This window comes from Theropithecus gelada, chromosome 6, assembly GCF_003255815.1.
Source record: "Theropithecus gelada isolate Dixy chromosome 6, Tgel_1.0, whole genome shotgun sequence".
Lineage (NCBI taxonomy): Eukaryota > Metazoa > Chordata > Mammalia > Primates > Cercopithecidae > Theropithecus > Theropithecus gelada.
This window is the reverse complement of record NC_037673.1, coordinates 103,089-122,756: the sequence shown is the minus strand read 5'-3', so window position 1 is coordinate 122,756 and position 19,668 is coordinate 103,089. Positions and strand designations below refer to the sequence as shown.

General features: G+C 44.7%; 1 protein-coding gene across 1 annotated transcript in view; it reads right to left on the bottom strand.

The window, feature by feature from the left end:
• Positions 1 to 19,668, bottom strand: part of AHRR (aryl-hydrocarbon receptor repressor) — a 110,154-nt gene that overhangs the window by 87,012 nt on the left and 3,474 nt on the right. The window contains exon 2 of the mRNA XM_025387341.1: positions 1,698 to 1,769. Within this exon, the coding sequence (XP_025243126.1) occupies positions 1,698 to 1,769 (72 nt within the window). The remainder of the gene's footprint in view (positions 1 to 1,697; positions 1,770 to 19,668) is intronic.

Here is a 19,668-nt window from a genome sequence, read left to right as displayed (position 1 = left end):
ATTTCAAAACTCAGAGGAAAGTGTCTTCAGGCTGGCTCCCTGCCTGGAGACAGCTGATTTTAAGTTTTCTGTGACTCTGTCGGGAGACATTTTGTGAATAAACTAGCAAATGTGCATGCACAGTATTTATGTTTCCTCCCTTTATATATGAATTGCAGCATCCGTATCTACTGCCATCCACCCTAGAGCTTGTTTGCAATCAGTGCAGGGCTGTGCTGTGTTTCTTCTGCAGCCCTTGGTCCCGGCCTCAGCTGAGTGCCTGGCCCCATGCGTGGGTTTGCGCATGTGCTCACTGCTGGGCCAGCGTTAGCCTGGGCACTGAGCCTACTGCATGCTGGTGTTCGATGCACAGAGTGCGAGGCCTTGGCCGCAAACTGCAGCCTTAAGGGACAAGGTAAGGTCTCCCTGTGGGACAAGGGCTCTCTTTATTGTTTACCGTAACAAGACACCTAAACAAGATGTACACAGTAAATAAGATCCTTCCTTCCCAAGGGAGGCTTTACCTCCCCGTTTCCCAGCCCCAGATCCTCCTTGGGCCCTGCAGTGCTTGGAGGCACCATGGCCGCACACTAAGGCCCAGCATTTGACACATCCAGGCACCCAGGGGCCTAACCTCAGCATCACAGCAGGTATCAGGGTGGTGAGGGCGGTGTTGCTGTGAATCTGCACAGAATCCTACAGCCCCTGCAGCCAGGGATATCATCCGACACACACCCCCCCACACACACACACCCCCCCCCACACATCCCCACACACAGCCAGGGACATCATCCGGCACACACACAGCACCCCCTCCCCCCGGCACACACACAGCCTCACACCTCCCACACACACACACAGCCCCCCTACACACAGCCTCACACACAGCCTTACACACATACACCCCACACACAGCCTCCCGCAGCCTCACACACCCCACACACAGCCTCACACACATACACCCCACACACAGCCCCCCACAGCCTCACACACACACCCTACACACACAGCTTCCCACAGCCCTCCACACACACCTGCACACACAGTCTCACACAGCCTTGCACACCTGCACACCCGCACACAGTCTCACACATACCCCCCACACCCCCCCCACACAGCTCCCTATAGCCCCCATACACTGGCACACAGTCTCACACAGCCTTGCACACCCGCACAGTCACACACACACCCCACACACACACAGCCCCCCCACATAGCCCCCCACAGGCTCACACACACCCCGACAGCCCCCACACACACCCCGCACACACACAGCCTCACACAGCCTCACATAGCCTCGCAACACACGCACACACCCAGCTGTGCCACCCCCTCCGTCCCAGCGGGTGGCGGTCTCGCCTGCGGAGCCTGGGAAGCTGCCATGGGCCCGCCGCCTCCGCCTCCGCCTCCGCCGCCCGGAGCTCCGCCCGCGTCCTTGGCCTCAGCCCCTCACGGTGCCCGCCGCCTCGCTCCACCGCTGAGGGCCCCGAGGGCGCAGGGACCAGCCTCGCTGGGGGCTCCGGGCACCGGCAGGCTGCGGGGTGAGGACGCCGGCGCCGCCCGCGCCTTCCTCCCCCGCCAGAGCGCAGCCCCGGCCCGCCAGGCTCCCGAAGCCTTCCTGGTTCCCCCTGTTCCTAAAACTCCGTTTTCAATGCAAACCCCAATCCTCCCCTTCCATGGGTAAAATAACCCACACAAGCAGAAGGCGGGATACTCACTGTTTCTGCAGGGGCCTCCTCCGCTTCCGGCCCGCGTACGTGCACTCCCCCGGCGGGATCATCGTCCTCGGCCTGGAAGACACCGGGCACCCGGTCACCGGAAAGCGCCACATGCGCCCTGGTCCCGCCGCGACGCCCCGGGCCCCTCAGCGCGGTCCAGGAGCCCCACACCCGCGACCCCGCGAGGCCCCCACCCCGTCCTCCTCGTGGGACCCCCTGGCCCGGGACTTCTGCTCTCCAGCACCCCGCACTGAGAACGCACCGGGGCTGGGTCACGCCCGGGCCTCCCTTCGGTGGCAGGCGGGTCCCGGCCTCCCCCAGAGAAGCGGCCTGCTCTGGAGCCTGGCTCAGGGCGCCATGGCGGGAGACGTCCTGAGGAGGAAGCCATCGAGGAAGCCACGCACGGGCGGGGCGCGGCCGAGGCCTGGGCAGCCTGCAGCCTCCAAACACTCATCACGCAGGTCCCGTGTTCCCGTTACCCTCGAGAAGATATTTGGGGTCCCGTGTTCCCATCACCCCCAAGAAGGTACGTGGGTCCTGTGTTCCCGTCACCCCAAGAAGGTATGTGGGGTCCCGCATTCCTGTCAGCCCCAAGAGAGTACACGGGTCCCGTGTTCTCATCACCCCGAGAAGGTACGTGGGGTCCCACGTTCCTGTCACCCCTGAGAGGGTATGTGGGGTTCTATGTTCACATGATCCCGAGAAGGTATGTGGGGTCCCATGTTCCTGTCACCCTGAGAAGGTATGTGGGGTCCCATGTTTCTGTCACCCCCAAGAGGGTACTCAGGTCCCATGTTCCTGTCACCCAGAGAGGACACACGGGGCCACATGATCCCATCATCCCCGAGAGCACATGCAGGGCAGCAGTATCATCTCCTCTCTGTGGTGTGATCTCCCTGTGGTGTTTGTAGCAGGTCTTGCTCTTCTCATCTCTGCCCTTGATAGCCTTGTGCTTTAGGACAACAGGCTTCCTCTTTTCTATGTAAAATTCTACTCCACTCTATAGTCCTGGGATTCCACTTAGGTCACTAGCTCACAGCACCCTGAGTCCAGTTGACTACACCCACCAGCTGCCACCAACAGTGCTGGACACAGGCATGTGCCTCCCACGGGGCCCCTGAGGAGCAGTCCAGTATCTGTGCCCAGGCTGGTCAGCTCGCCTGTCACCTGTCTTAGAGAGGGAATCACCCTTCTTTTCTGGGAATCTTGATTTTCTGTGCATTGGGTGCAGCTGAGCCCTCACAAATGTCCTGCAGACCTGTGTGCAGTAACCATCCCATGCCAGGCTCTGGGCCAAAAGCCTTGGGGAGGAAGTTAAGGAGCCCTCACCTGACCTGAAGTGAGTGCAGCCTGGAAGAGGAGGCAGACTCACACAATATCCACCTGGTGGGAAAGTGCCATAAAAATGTCAAAAATGTGTCATGGATCCACTTTGACTATAAAGACTTAGGGAGATAAAGTAAATGGATAGAAAAAGATACACCATGCAAACATTAATCAAATGAAGCAGCTGCATGAGTCCCAGACAAAGGAGACTTCAGAACAAGGAATATCACCAGAAACAAAAAGGTGTGTTCTATAATAGTAAAGGCATCGATTTTCCAAGGAGATCTGACAATCCTAAAGGTAAATGTACCTAGCAACGGAGCTTCAAAACACATGAAGCAAAAACTAATAAAACCAAAAAGGACAATTCATGGCAGACATTAACATTTCTATCTCAGTAATCAATAGAACAAGTAAATAAAATCAGTAAGGATATCCAACAACAACAGACTTGAATTGATGGAAATTTATAAAACACTCCATTCAACAACAGAAGAGTATCTGGTTTTTGCACATGTAACAGTCACCAAGTAGACCATATTTCTGGGACTTAAAGCTATCCTTAACATTTTTTTTTTTAAAAAAAAACAGAAATCGTACGAAGTATGTTATTTGACATAATGGAATTAAACTATAAAGATATCCAGAAATTTTCCAAATATTTGGAAAGCAACCCACTTTTAAATAAGCATGGATCAAAGAGGCAGTCACAAAGAAGTTTAAAAATATTTTGAACTAAACAAAAATGAAAATACAAACATATCAGACTTTGTGGGATGCAGCTAACCAGTACTTTGATGGAAACTGATAGCATTAAGTGCTTATATTTGAGAAAATAAAAGGTCTAAAATAAGTAATCTAAGCTTCTAACAAGTAACTAGAAGAGAAGATAAACCCAAATTGAGCAGAAGGATGGAAATAATAAAAATAAGTCTATAAGACATAAAACACACAAAAAAAGAAGAATTGGCAGGGCTTGGTGGCTCATGCCTATAATCCCAGCTACTCTGGAGGCTGAGGCAGGAGAATTGCTTGAGCCTGGGAGATGGAGGTTGCGGTGAGCCAAGATCACACCACTGCACTCCAGCCTGGGAGACAGAGTGAGACTGTCAAAAAAAAAAAAAAAAAAGAAACAGAAAGAAAGAAAAAGAAAAAGAAATTAAACCAAAAGTTGGTTCTTTGAAAAAATCAACAAAATTGATAAACTTCTAGCCATACTGATCAAGAAACAGAGAAGACAAATTGCCAATATCAGGAATGAAAGAGAGGACATCACTACAGATCCCACAGACATTAAAAGAAAAATTACAGGCCGGGCGCGGTGGCTCACGCCTGTAATCCCAGCACTTTGGGAGGCTGAGGCAGGCGGATCACCTGAGGTCAGGAGTTTGAGACCATCCTGACCAATATGGTGAAACCCTGTCTCTACTAAAATTACAAGAATTAGCTGGACATGGTGGCATGCACCTGTAGTCCCATCTACTTGGAAGGCTGAGGCAGGAGAATCGCTTGAACTTGGGAGGCGGAGGTTGCAGTGAGCCGAGATTGCACCACTGCACTCCAGCCTGGGCAACATAGCAAGACTTGGCCAAAAAAAAAAAAAAAAAGAAAAGAAAATTGAAAATTATAGAGCTGGGTGCAATGACTCAAGCCTGTAATCCCAGCACTTTGGAAGGCCGAGGCAGGAGGATCACCTGAGGTCAGGAGTTAGAGACCAGCCTGGCCAACATGGTGAAACCCCATCTCTACTAAAAATACAAAAAATTAGCCGGGCATGGTGGCGCATGCCTGTAATCTCAGCTACTTGGGAGGCTGAGGTAGGAGAATTGCTTGAACCTGGGAGGCAGAGGTTGCAGTGAGCCAAGATCACACCATTGCACTCCAACCTGGGCAACAAGAGCAAAACTCGATTTAGAGAAAAAAAAAAAAATATATATATATATACACATACACACACACACACACACGTATATATATACACACATATATATGCATATATACCTATATACACACACACACATATATATATATATAGAGAGAGAGAATACCGCTGTGAACTGAATGTGTCCACCCACAATTCCTATGTTAAGCCCTAACTCTCCATGTGACTGCATTGGAGATAGAGCCCGTACCCTCATAGGTGATTAAGATAATAAGGTTGGAGCCCTAATCTTATAGAACTGGTGCCCTATAAAAAGAGAAGAAACATCAGAGCTCTCTCTCTCCACCATGTGAGGATGCAGCAAGAAGGCAGCCATCTGTAAGGCAGGAAGAGAGGCCTCACCAGAAACCAAATCAGCCAGTACCTTGATCTTGGACTTCCCAGCCTCCAGAATGGTGTGAAATAAGTTTCTGTTGTTTAAGCTATCCAGTCTATGGTAGTTTGTTATGGCAGCCCAAGCAGAATAAGACAAATACTATCCAAAAAATTAAATGATTTAGATGAAATAGAGGAATTCCTAGAAAGGCGCAATCTATCAAAACTCAAGAAAAAACAGATAATCTGGATAGCTCTGTATCTATTCCAACAACATCAAAAAACCCAGGCTTAAATGGTTTCACTGGTATATCTACCAATGTAAAGAAATAATACCAATTATCTGCAATCCTTGGCAAAAAATATCAAAAATTTTTTTAATTGTCAACTTGTTTATGAATTCAGCATTACTCTGATGCCAAACCAAAGGCATTGCATGAAAAGAAAACTAAAGACCAGCATCCTACATGAACATAGACACAAAAATCCTCAATTAAATGTAGGTATTGGCAAATAGAATCCACCAATATATAAAAAGGATGATACATCACAACTAAGTGGGATTTATCCAAGGAAATTCAGGGCAGCTTCAACATCCAAACACCAATCACTGTAATCCACTATAATAATAAACTAAAAAGAAAATGCACATGATCATCTCAATCTTTCAGAAAAACATCTGACAAAATCCAAATCCATTCATAATAATTTTTCCAAAAAACCTCTCATCAAACTAGGAACAGAAGGAAACTTAACTAACGTGATAAAGAACATCTACAAAAGCTTATAGCTAACATCACAGCTAATGGTGAAAGACTAAATGCTTCCCCCCAAGACCATGAACAAGGCAAAGCTGTGCTGTATCCCCATTCCCACTAAAATTATTTGTGTACTAGCCAGGGCAATAAGTCAGGAAAATAAGTAAAAGTCTCAAAACTGGGAAATAAATAAAAGTCATAAAACTGGGAAATAAAAATAAAATAAAATTATCTGTTTGCAGACATGATTTTACATGTAGAAAATTCCAAAAAGGCTGAGTGAAGTGGCTCACACCTATAATCCCAGCACTTTGGGAGGCCAAGGCGGGAGAATCACTTGAGCCCAGGAGTTTGAGACCAGCCTGGGCAATGTAGGAAGACCCTATCTCTACAAAAAATACTTTTCAAAAAAATTAGCCAGGTGTGGTGGCACACACCTGTAGTCCCAGCTACTCAGGAGTCTGAAGCAGGAGGATCACTTGAGCCCAGGACATCAAGGCTGCGGTGACAGTGAGCTGTGATTGTACCACTGCACTCCAGCCTGAGTGACAGAACAAGACCCTGTCTCTTTTTTTTTTTTTTTTTTTTTTTGAGATGGAGTCTCGCTCTGTCACCCAGGCTGGAGTGCTGTGGCTGGATCTCAGCTCACTGCAAGCTCCGCCTCCCGGGTTCACACCATTCTCCTGCCTCAGCCTCCCGAGTAGCTGGGACTACAGGCGCCCGCCACCTCGCCCGGCTAGTTTTTTTTTGTATTTTTTTAGTAGAGACGGGGTTTCACTGTGTTCGCCAGGATGGTCTCGATCTCCTGACCTCGTGATCCGCCCGTCTCGGCCTCCCAAAGTGCTGGGATTACAGGCTTGAGCCACCGCGCCCGGCCGGCCCTGTCTCTTAAAAAGAGACAGAGCAAATTCCAAAAATTTTACTAAAACCAATCACCTATAACTATTTACTGAGACCAGCAAGGTCACACAGTAAAAGGATAATAACACAAAAATCAATTGTATTTCTAGATACTAGCAACGAACAACTAGAATTCAGATATTTAAAAACTAATATCATTTACAATAGTACCCCAATAAAAATAAAATAGGTATTTCAAGAGACCTAATATATGTGTAACTGGACCCCTAATGAACAGGAGGGGAAAGGAGGTAAGAGAAAAATGTAAGAAACCGCAGAAATTTTTTCCAAATGTAATGAGAATTGTAAACCTACAGACCCAAGAAGCTTAGTGAACTCCAAGCACAAGAAACAGGAAAATTACACCAACGTATATCATAATCAAATTGCTCATTAACAGTAACAAGTAGAATAATATTTATTTTTGTATTTTTTGTAGAGATGGGTTTTCATCATGTTACCCAATCTGGCCTCAAACTCCTGGGTTCAAGCAATCCGCCACCTTGGCCTCCCAGAGTGCTGGGGTTATAGGCATGAGCCACGCACCTGTCCTAGAATAATATTAAAAGCCAGAGAAAACAGGCATTGGGTACAAAGGATAAAAAATAAGATGACAGCAGATTCCTCATCAGAAACAAGAAGGTAGTGGAGCAACATCTTTAAAGCTGAAAGAAAAAACCCTGAAACCTAGAATTCTACATCTTATGAAAACATCATTCATAAGTGAAGGTGAAATAAAGAGCTTTCAGATGCACAAAAGCTGAAAGAAATCATCACTAGCTGACCCACACTGTAAGAAATATTACAGGCCAAAGGAAAATGATACCAGATTGTAAAATGTGTCTACAACGTGGCACAAAAAGCGCAGGAACTGACTACTAGAGGGTTAAATATGCAAAATTTGGTCTTATTGCTTAGATATCTTTGAAAGATAAGTGACTATTTCAGCAATAATAACAGCATGTTGTGGGGTTCACAACAAACGTGGACATAAAGTATATGGCAGCTACACAGACCCAGGAGGGGAGACATGAGTTCACAAAGTGGGGCGACAGTACTCAGAAGCTGTGCCAGCTGCCCGTTTGTTGCCTCTAGGCTCCAGACCCCCCGTCCTGCCTGCTCTGCATTAATAAGCCGCAGTCTTTCAGCACTTTTTCCTATAGAGGGCATGATGTTGCACTGGCCTGAATACGGCCCTGGAGCAGCCCTGCAGGAAGAAGGAGACTCTCTTGGTTCCAGTGCTTCCCACTTTTTTGTGTTCCTGCTCACCACTGCCATAGGCAGGGAAACTCAGCAAACTTCCCTGCCCTCCAGGGGACGGAGCTACACCTCCTCCCATGAGGATCGAGCCCCAGTCTTGGGAAGGGAGCTCCCTTCCAAGCGCGCTCCTTAGGGGCCTCCGGGGCCCCAGAGCACCATCCAGAGTTCTCCTCTCCCCCGCATAGCTGCGCCACTGTTGCTATCAATACTTCTTAATATTAAAGTTTCTCAATTCAAATAAAAAATTAAATTAAAAATATAAAACACCAACACGGTGAGACCTCATCTCTACAAAAAATAATTTTTAAAAATTAGCCAAGCATGGTGGCACATGTATGTAGTCTCAGTTACTTAGGAGACTGAGGCAGGAGGATTGCTTCAGCCTGGGAGGTCGAGGCTGCGGTGAGCCAAGATCACACCACTGCACTCCAGCCTGGGTGACAGAACAAGACCCTGTATGTATGTGTGTGTGTATATATATATATACACATAGAGAGAGAGCTGATTTTTAAAAATCCACATTTTAGAGATACACATTAAAACACATATGAAATAAATGGCATGTTAGGGATTTGCTTCTCTATAAAGTGGGGAGGACAGTGGAGTCTAAATGGTCTAGGGCTGGCAGACTGGACTTTAAATGAAACTGAATCAGCCACTATTGATAGTTGATTACCTATGCCAGCTGATGAAAAAATTGAGCTCTTTATATAATTCTCTCTCCACTTTTGTAAAATATTTGAAAAGTGCCATAATAAAATGTTTGGCTTTTAAAAAAACATTAAAAAGAAAGAAACTGTGGCATAAGAATAGAGATACTAACTGATTATGACCAATGACCAATTGATTTTCCACAAGGGCACCAAGGCTGTTCAACAGGGAAAGAACAATCTCTTCAACAAACGGTGCTGAGATAACTGGCCAGCCTGAGCAACATAGCAAGCAAGGCCTTGTCTCTAAGGGTGGGGGGGTGGGGGTGGGAAAAGCCACACACCAAATAGTGAAGTTGGATCCCTACCTCACACAATATGAAAAAATTAACCTAAAATTGACTAAAGACTTAAATGTAAGAGCTAAAAATATAACACTCTCGAAGAAAACATAAGAATTCATCTTTAATGGCCTTGATTGGATAATGACCTTAAATGTGGCAGTGAATTCTTAGATTTGTCACAAAAAGCATGGGTAATAAGAGAAAAAAAATGGATAAATTGGACTTCATCAAAACTAAAAATTTTTGTGTCACAAGACATTACCAAGAAAGTGAAGAAGCAACCCACAGAATGGCAGAAAACATTTACAAATCATGTATCTGATAAGAGTCTAGTATCCAGAATAGACAAATAACTCTTACAATTCAACAACAAAAAGACAACCCAATTTTAAAATGGGCAAAGGCTTTTTTTAAAAGATGGTTGACTAGAAGCATTTCAAGCACATCTCATCCACTTAGAAGAACCAAAATAATGTGTAGATGATCACACTTTGAATCTATTTTCCAAGAGACAACATGGGAGTTCAGCAGGAAAGTGACAGGAAAAAGCAAAACTTAGGAAGAAGGAAAGCAGGCAGCCTATGTGGCCAAGAGCGGCTGGGAACTGGGAGTGACTCCCCAGTATGAGAGGGTAAGGGCGGGTCTTCCCGCAGTCCACTTTCCCACTAGAGATTCATGCAGTCCCTGACACAGGAGAGCAACTCCACCCTCCCAATCTCTGCATCGGATTTAGGGAGACCAAGAAGGAAGTGCTCCGGGAGGGAACATGCCCTGGGTCTCACACCCTTTCTGAAATTTAAGCAGCTAGAGCAAGACACCGTTCTCCATCCTAGTTCTTAGCAGACGGTGCATGTTCCTGTTACAAGCAGTGCCAATCCGAGGCATTAGGGAAACTTGGACTTGGACTGCTGCTTGTGGAACTGAGGTGTGAGAGTGGACCAGGACTAAGAGGCAAATGTGGCATGGGCTGCAGCTCCCAGCACTGGAAGCAGGCACCACCCCCAGGACTTGAGCAAGATGAGAATTGCCATGGGGGCTTGGTCTTGAGCTGTGCAGGGCCTACAGCCTGGAGCTGAGTTGTGGGCCAGGCACAAACTGCCAAGGCTGATGGAACAGCTTTTGTCTCCAACAGCCAGGATGGGGGAGCAAGCCACATGGGGATTGGGGCATGAAAGGGATGCAGGTCTTCTATCCATGGCCAAGGCTGTGGCTGCTGGGACTGGCCCCACCCTCCCTGTGGCAGCTGCCCTTCATCCAGGCATTCTGCCGTGGGCCCTGAAAATCACCCAGTGGCACCTGTCACAGTTGGTACATGCACTCAGGGGGCTAGAGCAAGATTGCCTGGTCCAGCTCTGCCCGGCATCCCCCTTCCCCAGCCTGCCCACAAGACAGAGTGTGGGATCCAGGGACCAAGAGGATCCACAACCCAGTCCACCATCTGGGACACTGAGCCTTTCTCCCAGGGGACACCCTGTCACTGCCACCTCAGCTGGCATCTACCTGCAAGTGCCAGCTGCTGGCCTGGAGGCTGGCCAGCACAGCCCATTGCAACCACTGCCAACACATGCACACAGCTTGGGACCCAAAAGTGCATCTCACCACCACTGCTACCACCATTGCCCACACCACTCTGGCTGCCCAGAAACTAGGAAGTCTGCTCACTTGCATGGTACACTGCTACTATAACCAGCTTCTGAGAAAGCCACCCAGAGGCCCAAGAATCAGCCTGCCTGGTACTGCCAACACAGGTGCCAGTGTGTGCCACCATGGGGCACAAGGATACACATGGTTAGCTCACAACTGCTACCACTGAAGCCTGAAGATGGGCCCACCCAGCATCCCAGTCCCCAGTACAACTTCACCACAGCCGCCACCAATAACTACCCCTAACCAAGGAAGCCACAGATACCACTAACACTGCTAATAGCCAAATAAATCATACAGAGGCTTCACTGCTGCATGCCTCAGAAGTAAATCCAAAGGGCCCTACCCAACCAACATCCCAGTCACATCTCCAGTAAAAGGTGCCCTCCAACAACAAAAGTAAACCCCAAAATAAGAAAAAGCAACTATTATACCAGATGTGCAGAAAGCAACATAAAGACACAAGAAACATGAAAAAGCAGGGTAATATGACAATCCCAGAGAAACACAGTTCTCCAGCAGTAGATAAATCTCAACCAAAAGAAACCTCAAAATCCCAGATAAAGAATTCAAAATATTGATTTTAAAGAAGTTCAATGAGATGTGTGAGAAGTCTGAAAATTAATACAAAGAACTCAGAAGATTAATTCAGAATATGAATGAGATGTTTACCAAGGAGATAGATGTATTTAAAAAAAACAAAAACAAAAACAGAATTACAACATACATCTGAAAGCTCCAACAATAGACTAGACCAAGCAGAATAATTTCAGAACTTAAAAGACAGGCTTTTTGAAATCATCCAATCAAACAAAAACAAAGCAAAAAGAATGAAAAAGAATGAGCAAAGCCTGTGAGACACCTGGGACTATATACAGTGATTGAGTTTACAAGTTATTGGTCTTCCTGAGGGTGAAGAGATATTGAGAGGCTTAGAAAACCTATTTAACGAAGTAATATATGAAAACCTGCCAAGTCTAGCAAGAGATCTAAGTATCCAGACACAGGAGGCTCAGCAATCCCCAGGAAAACATCGTGCAAAAAAGACACTACCACAGTGCACCATGAATCAGTCCAAAGTCAAAGTGAAAGCAAATTCTAAAAACAGCAAGAGAAAAGCATCTAGTTACCTATAAAGGAAACCTCATCAGACTAACGGTGGAGTTCTCAGCAAAAACCTGGCAGGCCAGAAGAGAATAAGGTGACATATTCAAACCGCTGCAAGAAAAAAACTTTCAGCCAACAATTTGATATCCAGCACGATTAACCTTCATAAATGAAGGAGAAATAAAGTCTTTCCCAGAAAAGCTGATGCTGAGGGAATTCATCATCACTAGTCCTACAAGAACTGCTCAAGGAAGCCCTAACTTGGAAGTGAAAAGATGACATTCACCATTATGGAAACACCCAAAAGTATAAAACTCACTCATAAAGCAATCACAGACGAAGAGAAAGGAATCAAATGGCACTGCTACAGAATTCAACCAAACCACAATGACAAACAGCCAGAGGAAAAGAAAGAAGCAAAGAACTTATAAAACAACTAGGAAGCAATTAACAATACAACAGGAACCAAACCTTACATACCAATATTAACCTTGAATGTAAACAGGTTAAACACTCCAGTTTTTTGTTTTGTTTTTTGAGATGGAGTCTCACTCTGTCACTCAGGCTGGAGTGCAGTGGTGCAATCTTGGTTCACTGCAACCTCCACCTCCAAGGTTCAAGTGACTCTCCTGCCCCAGCCTCCTGAGTAGCTAGAACTATAGGCCTGCACCACCACTCCTGGCTAATTTTTGTATTTTTAGTAGAGATAGGGTTTCACCATGTTGGCCAGGCTGATCTTGAACTCCTGACCTCAAGTGATCCACCCACCTCTGCCTCCCAAAGTGCTGGGATTACAGACATGAGCCACCTTGCCAAGACAAATGTTCCACTTTAAAGACACTGATTAGCAGAATGGATTTTTAAAAGCATGATTCAACTATCTGCTGCATACAAGAAACTCACTTTACCACTAAAGACACACATAGGCTGGGCATGGTTCCTCAAGCCTGTAATCTCAGCACTTTGGGAGGTCAAGATGGGAGGATTGCTTGAGGCCAGGAGTTTGAGACCAGCCTAGGTAACATAGCAAGACCCTGTCTCTATTTTTTTAAAAAGATACATATAGATTGAAAGTAAAGTGGGGGGGAGGGGAAATACATTCCACACAAATGGAAACCAAAAGCAAACAGGAGTAGCTATACTCATATCAGATAAAACAGACTTTATGTCAAAAACAGTAAAAAAAAAAAAAGACAAAGGTCATTATATAATGATAAAGGGATCAATTAAGCAAGAGGATATAACAATTCTACATACATATGCATCCAACATTGGTGCACTCAGATTTAAAACAAATATTACTAGAACTAAAGAGAGAGAGAGAGAGCAATACAGTAATAGTGGGGACTTCAACACACTACTCACAGCATTAGACAGATGAGCTAGATGGAAAATCAGCAAAGAAACATGGGATTTCAACTGGACTTTAGGCCTCCACAGACATTTACATTATAGAATATTCTACCCAACAACTGCAGAAGATACATTCTTTTCATCAGCACATGGGACGTTCTCCAAGATAGACTATATGTTATGCCACAAAACAAGTCTTGGCCAGGCACGGTGGCTCACACTTGTAATCCCAGCACTTTGGGAGGCTGAGGCCGGTGGCTCATGAGGTCAGGAGTTTGAGACCAGCCTGACCAACATGGTAAAACCCCCATCTCTACTAAAAATACAAAAATTAGCCAGGCATGGTGGTGTACACCTGTAGTCCTAGTGACTCGGGAGGCTGAGGCAGGAGAATCACTTGAACCCAGGAGGTGGAGGTTGTGGTGAGTTAAGATCGTGCCACTGCACTCCAGCCTGGGAAACAGAGTGAGACTCCATCTTAAAAAAAAAAAAAAAAGAAAGTCTTAACATATTTTTCTTTCTTCTTTTTTTCCTCTTCTTCCTCCTCCTTCTCCTCCTCTTTCTCCTCCTTCTCCTCCTCTTAACAAATGTTTAAAAATTAATATTAAGTATCTTCTCAAACCACAGTGGGATAAAATCATAAATAAATACCAAGAGTAACTCTGGAAACTATACATAAATAGAAATCAAACAATATGCTTCTGGGTCAACAAAGAAATTAAGATGGAAATTTAAAAATTGCTGAAACGAATGAAAATTAAACACAACATACTTTAAAAACCTATGGGATACAGCAAAAGCAGTGCTAAGAGGGAAGTTTATAGCAGTGGTCCCCAACCTTTCTGGCATCATGTACTGGTTTTGTAGAAGACAATTTTTCCACCAACTGCAGATGTTGGTAGGGATGGTTTTGGGATAAAACTGTTCCACCTCAGATTATTAGGCATTAGATTCTCACAAGGAGCGTGCAACTTAGATCCCTCACAAGCACAGTTCACAATAGGGTTTGTGCTCCTATGAGAATCTAATGCTGCTGCTCTGACAGGAGGAAGAGCTCAGGTAGTAATGCTCACTTGTCCACCACTCACTCCTGCTGTTTGGCCTGGTTCCTAGCAAGCCATAGATGGGTACCAGTATGAGGTCTGGGGGTTGAGGACCCCTGGTTTATAGCATTAAATGTCTATATCAAAAAAGTAGAAAGATTATGTGCCTCAAGGAACTAGAAAAGCGAGAACAAACCAAACCAAAATTAGCAAAAGAAAGGAAATAACAAAGACCAAATAAACAAAATCAGAAATGAAAAAGGAGACATTACAACTAACACCACAGAAATACAAAAGATCATCAGAGACTATTATGAACAACTATATGCTCACAGATTAGAAAACCTAGAGGCAATGCATAAATTCCTGGAAACATACAATCTCCCAAGATTGAACCAGGAATAAATAGAAAACCTGAACAGATAAGTAATGAAAAGCAGATTTAATCAGTAATTTAAAAACCTCCCCCAAAAGAAAAGCCCACAACCAGCTGGGCTCACGCCTGTAATCCCAGCACTTTGGCAGGCTGAGGAGGGCGCATCACGAGGTCAAGAAATCAAGACCATCCTGGCCCACATGGTGAAACCCTATCTCTACTAAAAATACAAAAATTAGCTGGGCGTGGTAGTGCGTGCCTGTAGTCCCAGCTACTCGGGAGGCTGAGGCAGGAGAATGGCATGAACCCGGGAGGAGGCAGAGCTTGCAGTGAGCCAAGATCACGCCATTGCACTCCAGCCTGGGTGACAGAGCGAGACTCCCGTCTCAAAAAAAAAAAAAAAAGAAAGAAAGAAAGAAAAAAAAAAAGAAGCTGAATTATACCAAACATACAAAAAAAGAACTAAGACCAATCTTCCTGAAACTGTTCAAAAAAATTGAGTAGGAGAGAATGCTCCCTAACTCATTCTAGAAGGCCAATATAACCCAGATACCAAAATCAGACAAGGACACAACAGAAAAAGAAAACTACAGACCAATAACCCTGCTGAACATAGACTCAAAAATCCTCCGCGGTGCACGGTGGCTCACACTGTAATCCCACTTTGGGAGGCCAAGGCAGGTGGATCACTTGAGGCCAGGAATTCCAGGCCAGCCACCTGCCCAACATGGCAAAATACTATCTCTACTAAAAATGCAAAAATTATCAGGGCGTGGTGGTGTGCACCTGTAATCCCAGCTACTCAGGAGGCTGAGGCATGAGAATTGCTTGAACTTAGGAGGCAGAGGTTGCAGTGAGCAGAGATGGTGCCACTGCACTCCAGCCTGGGTGACAGAGTGAGACCCTGTCTCAAAAAATATCCCCAACAAAATATTAACTAACTGAATCCAACAGCCCGTTAGAAAGATAATACACCACAGTCAAGTAGGCTTTGTATCAGGGATCCAAGGATGGTTCAATGTATGCAAATTAATAAACATAATACATCACATAAACAGAATCAAGGACAAAAACCATACAATCAACTCAATAGATGCAGAAAATGCATTTAATAAATTTCAGCATCCCTTAATGATAAAAATCCTCAAAAAAATTGGCACAGAAGGAACATATCACAAAATAATAAAGGCTATTTATTACAGACCCACAGCTAACATCATACTGAATGAGGAAAAGTTGAAAGCATTTCCCCTAAGAACTGGAACATGATAAAAATGCCCTCTTTCACCACTCCTATTCAATATAATACTGAAAGTCCTATCCAGAGTGATCAGGTAGGACAAAGTACATAAAAGGCATTCAGACTGGAAAAGAGGAAGTCAGATTATTCCTATCTGCCAATAATGATTTTGTATCTAGAAAAACCTAAAGATTCTACCAAAAAAAACTCTTAGATAAGTGAATTCAGTAAAGTTGTAGAATACAAAATCAACATACACAAATCAGTAGCATTTCTATACACCAATAATGATCTAGCTGAGAAAGAAATCAAGAAGGCAATCTCATTTACAATAACCATTAAAAAATACATGGGAATAAATCTCTACAAGGAAAATTACAAAACACTGATGAAAGAAAATTGTAGATGACACAAACAAACAGGAAAACATCCATGTTCATAGATCAGAAGAATTCACATCATTAAAATGACCACACTGCCCAAACCAACCTACAGATTCAGTGTAATCCCTATCAAAATACCAAAGTAATTTTTCACAGAATTTGAGAAAACAATCTCAGGCCGGGCATGGTGGCTCCCACTTGTAATCCTAGCACTTTGGGAGGCCAAAGCAAGAAGATTGTTTGAGGCCAGGAGTTTGAGACCAGCCCAAGCAACACAGTGAGACCCCATCTCTACAAAAACATATTTTAATTTAAAATTAGTCAGGCATGGTGGCACACACCCATAGTCCAGTTACTCAGAAGGCAGAGGCGAGAGAATCTCTTGAGCCCAGGAATTCGAGGTTGCAGTGAGCTACGATTGTGGCAACGCACTCTAGGCTGGGTGACAAAGCAAGATCCCATCTCGAAGAAAAAAAGAGAAGAAGGAGGAGGAGAAGAAAAGAGAAAAAGAAAAATAATCCTAAAATTCATAAGGACCAAAAAAGAGAGAGAGGTGTGTGTCAGTGCAGGAAAAACTACCATTTATCAAACCGTCAGATATTATGAGAATTCACTCACTGTCACGAGAACAGCATGGAAGACACCGCCCCCATAATCCGATCACTTCCCGCCAGGTCTCTCCCTAAACACCTGAGGATTGTAATTCAAGATGAGAGTTGGGTGGGGACGCAAAACCTAAACATATCACTACACGACTTCAAATTACACCACAGACTATAGTATGGGATTTAAACTAAAAACCTTCTGCACAGCAAAAGAAATAATAAACAGAGTGACAAGGCAACCTGTTAAATGGGAGAAAATATTTGCAAACTATTCATCCAACAGGGGAGTAGTAACCAGAATATACAAGGAACTCAAACAATTGAACAACAGCAACAACAACAAAAAACCCAAGTGATCCCATTAAAAAGTAAGCAAAGGACATGACATGAATAGACACTTTAAAAGAAGAGATACAAATGGCCAACAGGTATATGAAAAAAATGCCCCACATCACTAATCATCAGAGAAATGCAAATTAAAACCACAATGAGATATCATCTCACCCCAGTCAGAATGGCTATTATTAAAAAGACGGCCAGGTGCAATAGCTTATGCCTGTAATCCCAGCACTTTGGGAGGCCGAGGTGAGTGGATCACTTGAGGTCAGGAGTTCGAGACCAGCCTGACCAACATGGTGAAACTGAATCTCTACTAAAAACACAAAAATTAGCTGGCATGGTAGTGGGCACCTCTGAGGCTGAGGCAGGAGAATCACTTGAACCCGGGAGGCAGAGGTTGCAGTGAGCTGAGGTTGCACTACTGCACTCCAGCCTGGGTGACAGAGGGAGACTCCATCTCAAAAAAAAAAACAAAAAACAAACAAAAAAATCAGATGTTGGTGAGGATGCAGAGAAAAGGGAACTCATACACTGTTGGCGGGAATGTAAACTAGTACAGTCTCTATGGAAAACAGAATGGAGATCTCTCAAAGAATTAAAAATAGAACTGCCATTTAATCCAGCAATCCCACTACTAGGTCTATACCCAATGGAAAAGAAATCAATATATCAAAAAGACACCTACACTCATATGTTTATTGCAACACTATTCACAATAGCAAAGAGATAGAATAAACCTAGGTGTCCATCAGTGGATCAATAAAAAGAAAATGTGGTATATATACAAAATTGAATATTACTCAGCCATTAACAAAGAATGAAATCATGCCTTTTGCAGCAACATGGATGGAACTGGAGGTCATTATCTTAAGTGAAACAAGCCAGGCACAGAAAGTCAAATGTCACATGTTCTCACTCACACGTAGGTGCTGAAATTGTATACACATGGATGTAGGGAGTGGAATGATGGACGACAGAGACCTGGGAGGATGAGGGGGTGACAGGGGCCTGGCTGATGAGATTTTAGTTAAGGGGTACAGTGTACATTATTTGGGTAATGGCTACCCTAAAAACTTTGACTTGATCACTATGCAATCTATGCATGTAACAAAATTAGACATGTACCCTATAAATGTGTACAATTTAAAAAATGTTCAAAGGACTTGAGGAGACATTTCTCCAAAGAATATACACAATGGTCAACACATGAAAAAATTCTCAGCACTGTAAATCATTAGGGAAATGCAAGCAAACAAAAATCCAAAATTCAATACCATTTCATACCACTAGGATGGCTATGTCTTTTTTATTTTTAGACAGTCTTGCTCTGTTGCCAAGGCTGGAGTGCAATGGCTCAATCTCAGCTTAGTGCAACCTCCACCTCCTAGGTTCAAGAGATTCTCCTGCCTTGGCCTCCTGAGTAGCTGGGAGTATAGGCGCGTGCCACCACACCCGGCTAAGTTTTGTATTTTTGGTAGAGATGGGGTTTCACCATATTGGTCAGGCAGGTCTCGAACTCCTGACCTCAGGTGATCCGCTTGCCTCAGCCTCCCAAAGTGCTGGAATCACAGGCGTGAACCACCGCACTGGGCCAGCTATCATTTTTTCTAAATAGAACATAAGTGTCAGTGGGGCTATGGAGAAATTGGAACTGTTTCTGGTGTATTGCTGGTGAAAATGTAAAATGGTGCACCTGCTGTGGAAAAGTGTGGTGTTTCCTCAAAAAGTTAAACACAGAATCACTATATGATCCAGTAACTCCACTCCTAGGTACACACCTAACAGAAGTGAAAGCATTTGTTCTAACAGAAACCTGCACACAAATGCCCATAATTCACAGTAGCCAAAAAATGTAAGCAAACTAAATGTCCATCAACTGAGGGACCAGTAAACAGAACGTGGCATCTTCATATGATGAAATATTATTCAGCTGTGAAAAGGAAGGAAGCCTTGGCACATGCTGCCATGTGGAGGGACCCTAAAAACGTTGCACTGCGTGAAAGAAGCCGGACAGAGAAGGCCACACGCTGACCCCATTGCATGATATATCCAGAGTAGGCAAACTCAGATTAAAAGGTTCATGGCAGCCAGGACCTGGGAGCGGGGACTGGGGAGTGACTACTAGGTGGGTGGGCACTGCCAGAGGCGATGAAGATGTTTTGGAGCTAGAGAGAGGCGGTGGCTACACAACTTTGTCAATGTACTAAATTCCCCTGAACTGTTCACTTTTAAACGGTTAATTTGATGTTATACGCATTTTGCCTCAATAAGAAAACACATAGAGGCTGGCTGCGGTGGCTCACGCCTGTAATCCCAGCACTTAGGGAGGCTGAGGCAGGGAATCACCTGAGGTTGGGAGTTCCAGACCAGCCTGGCCAACATGGTG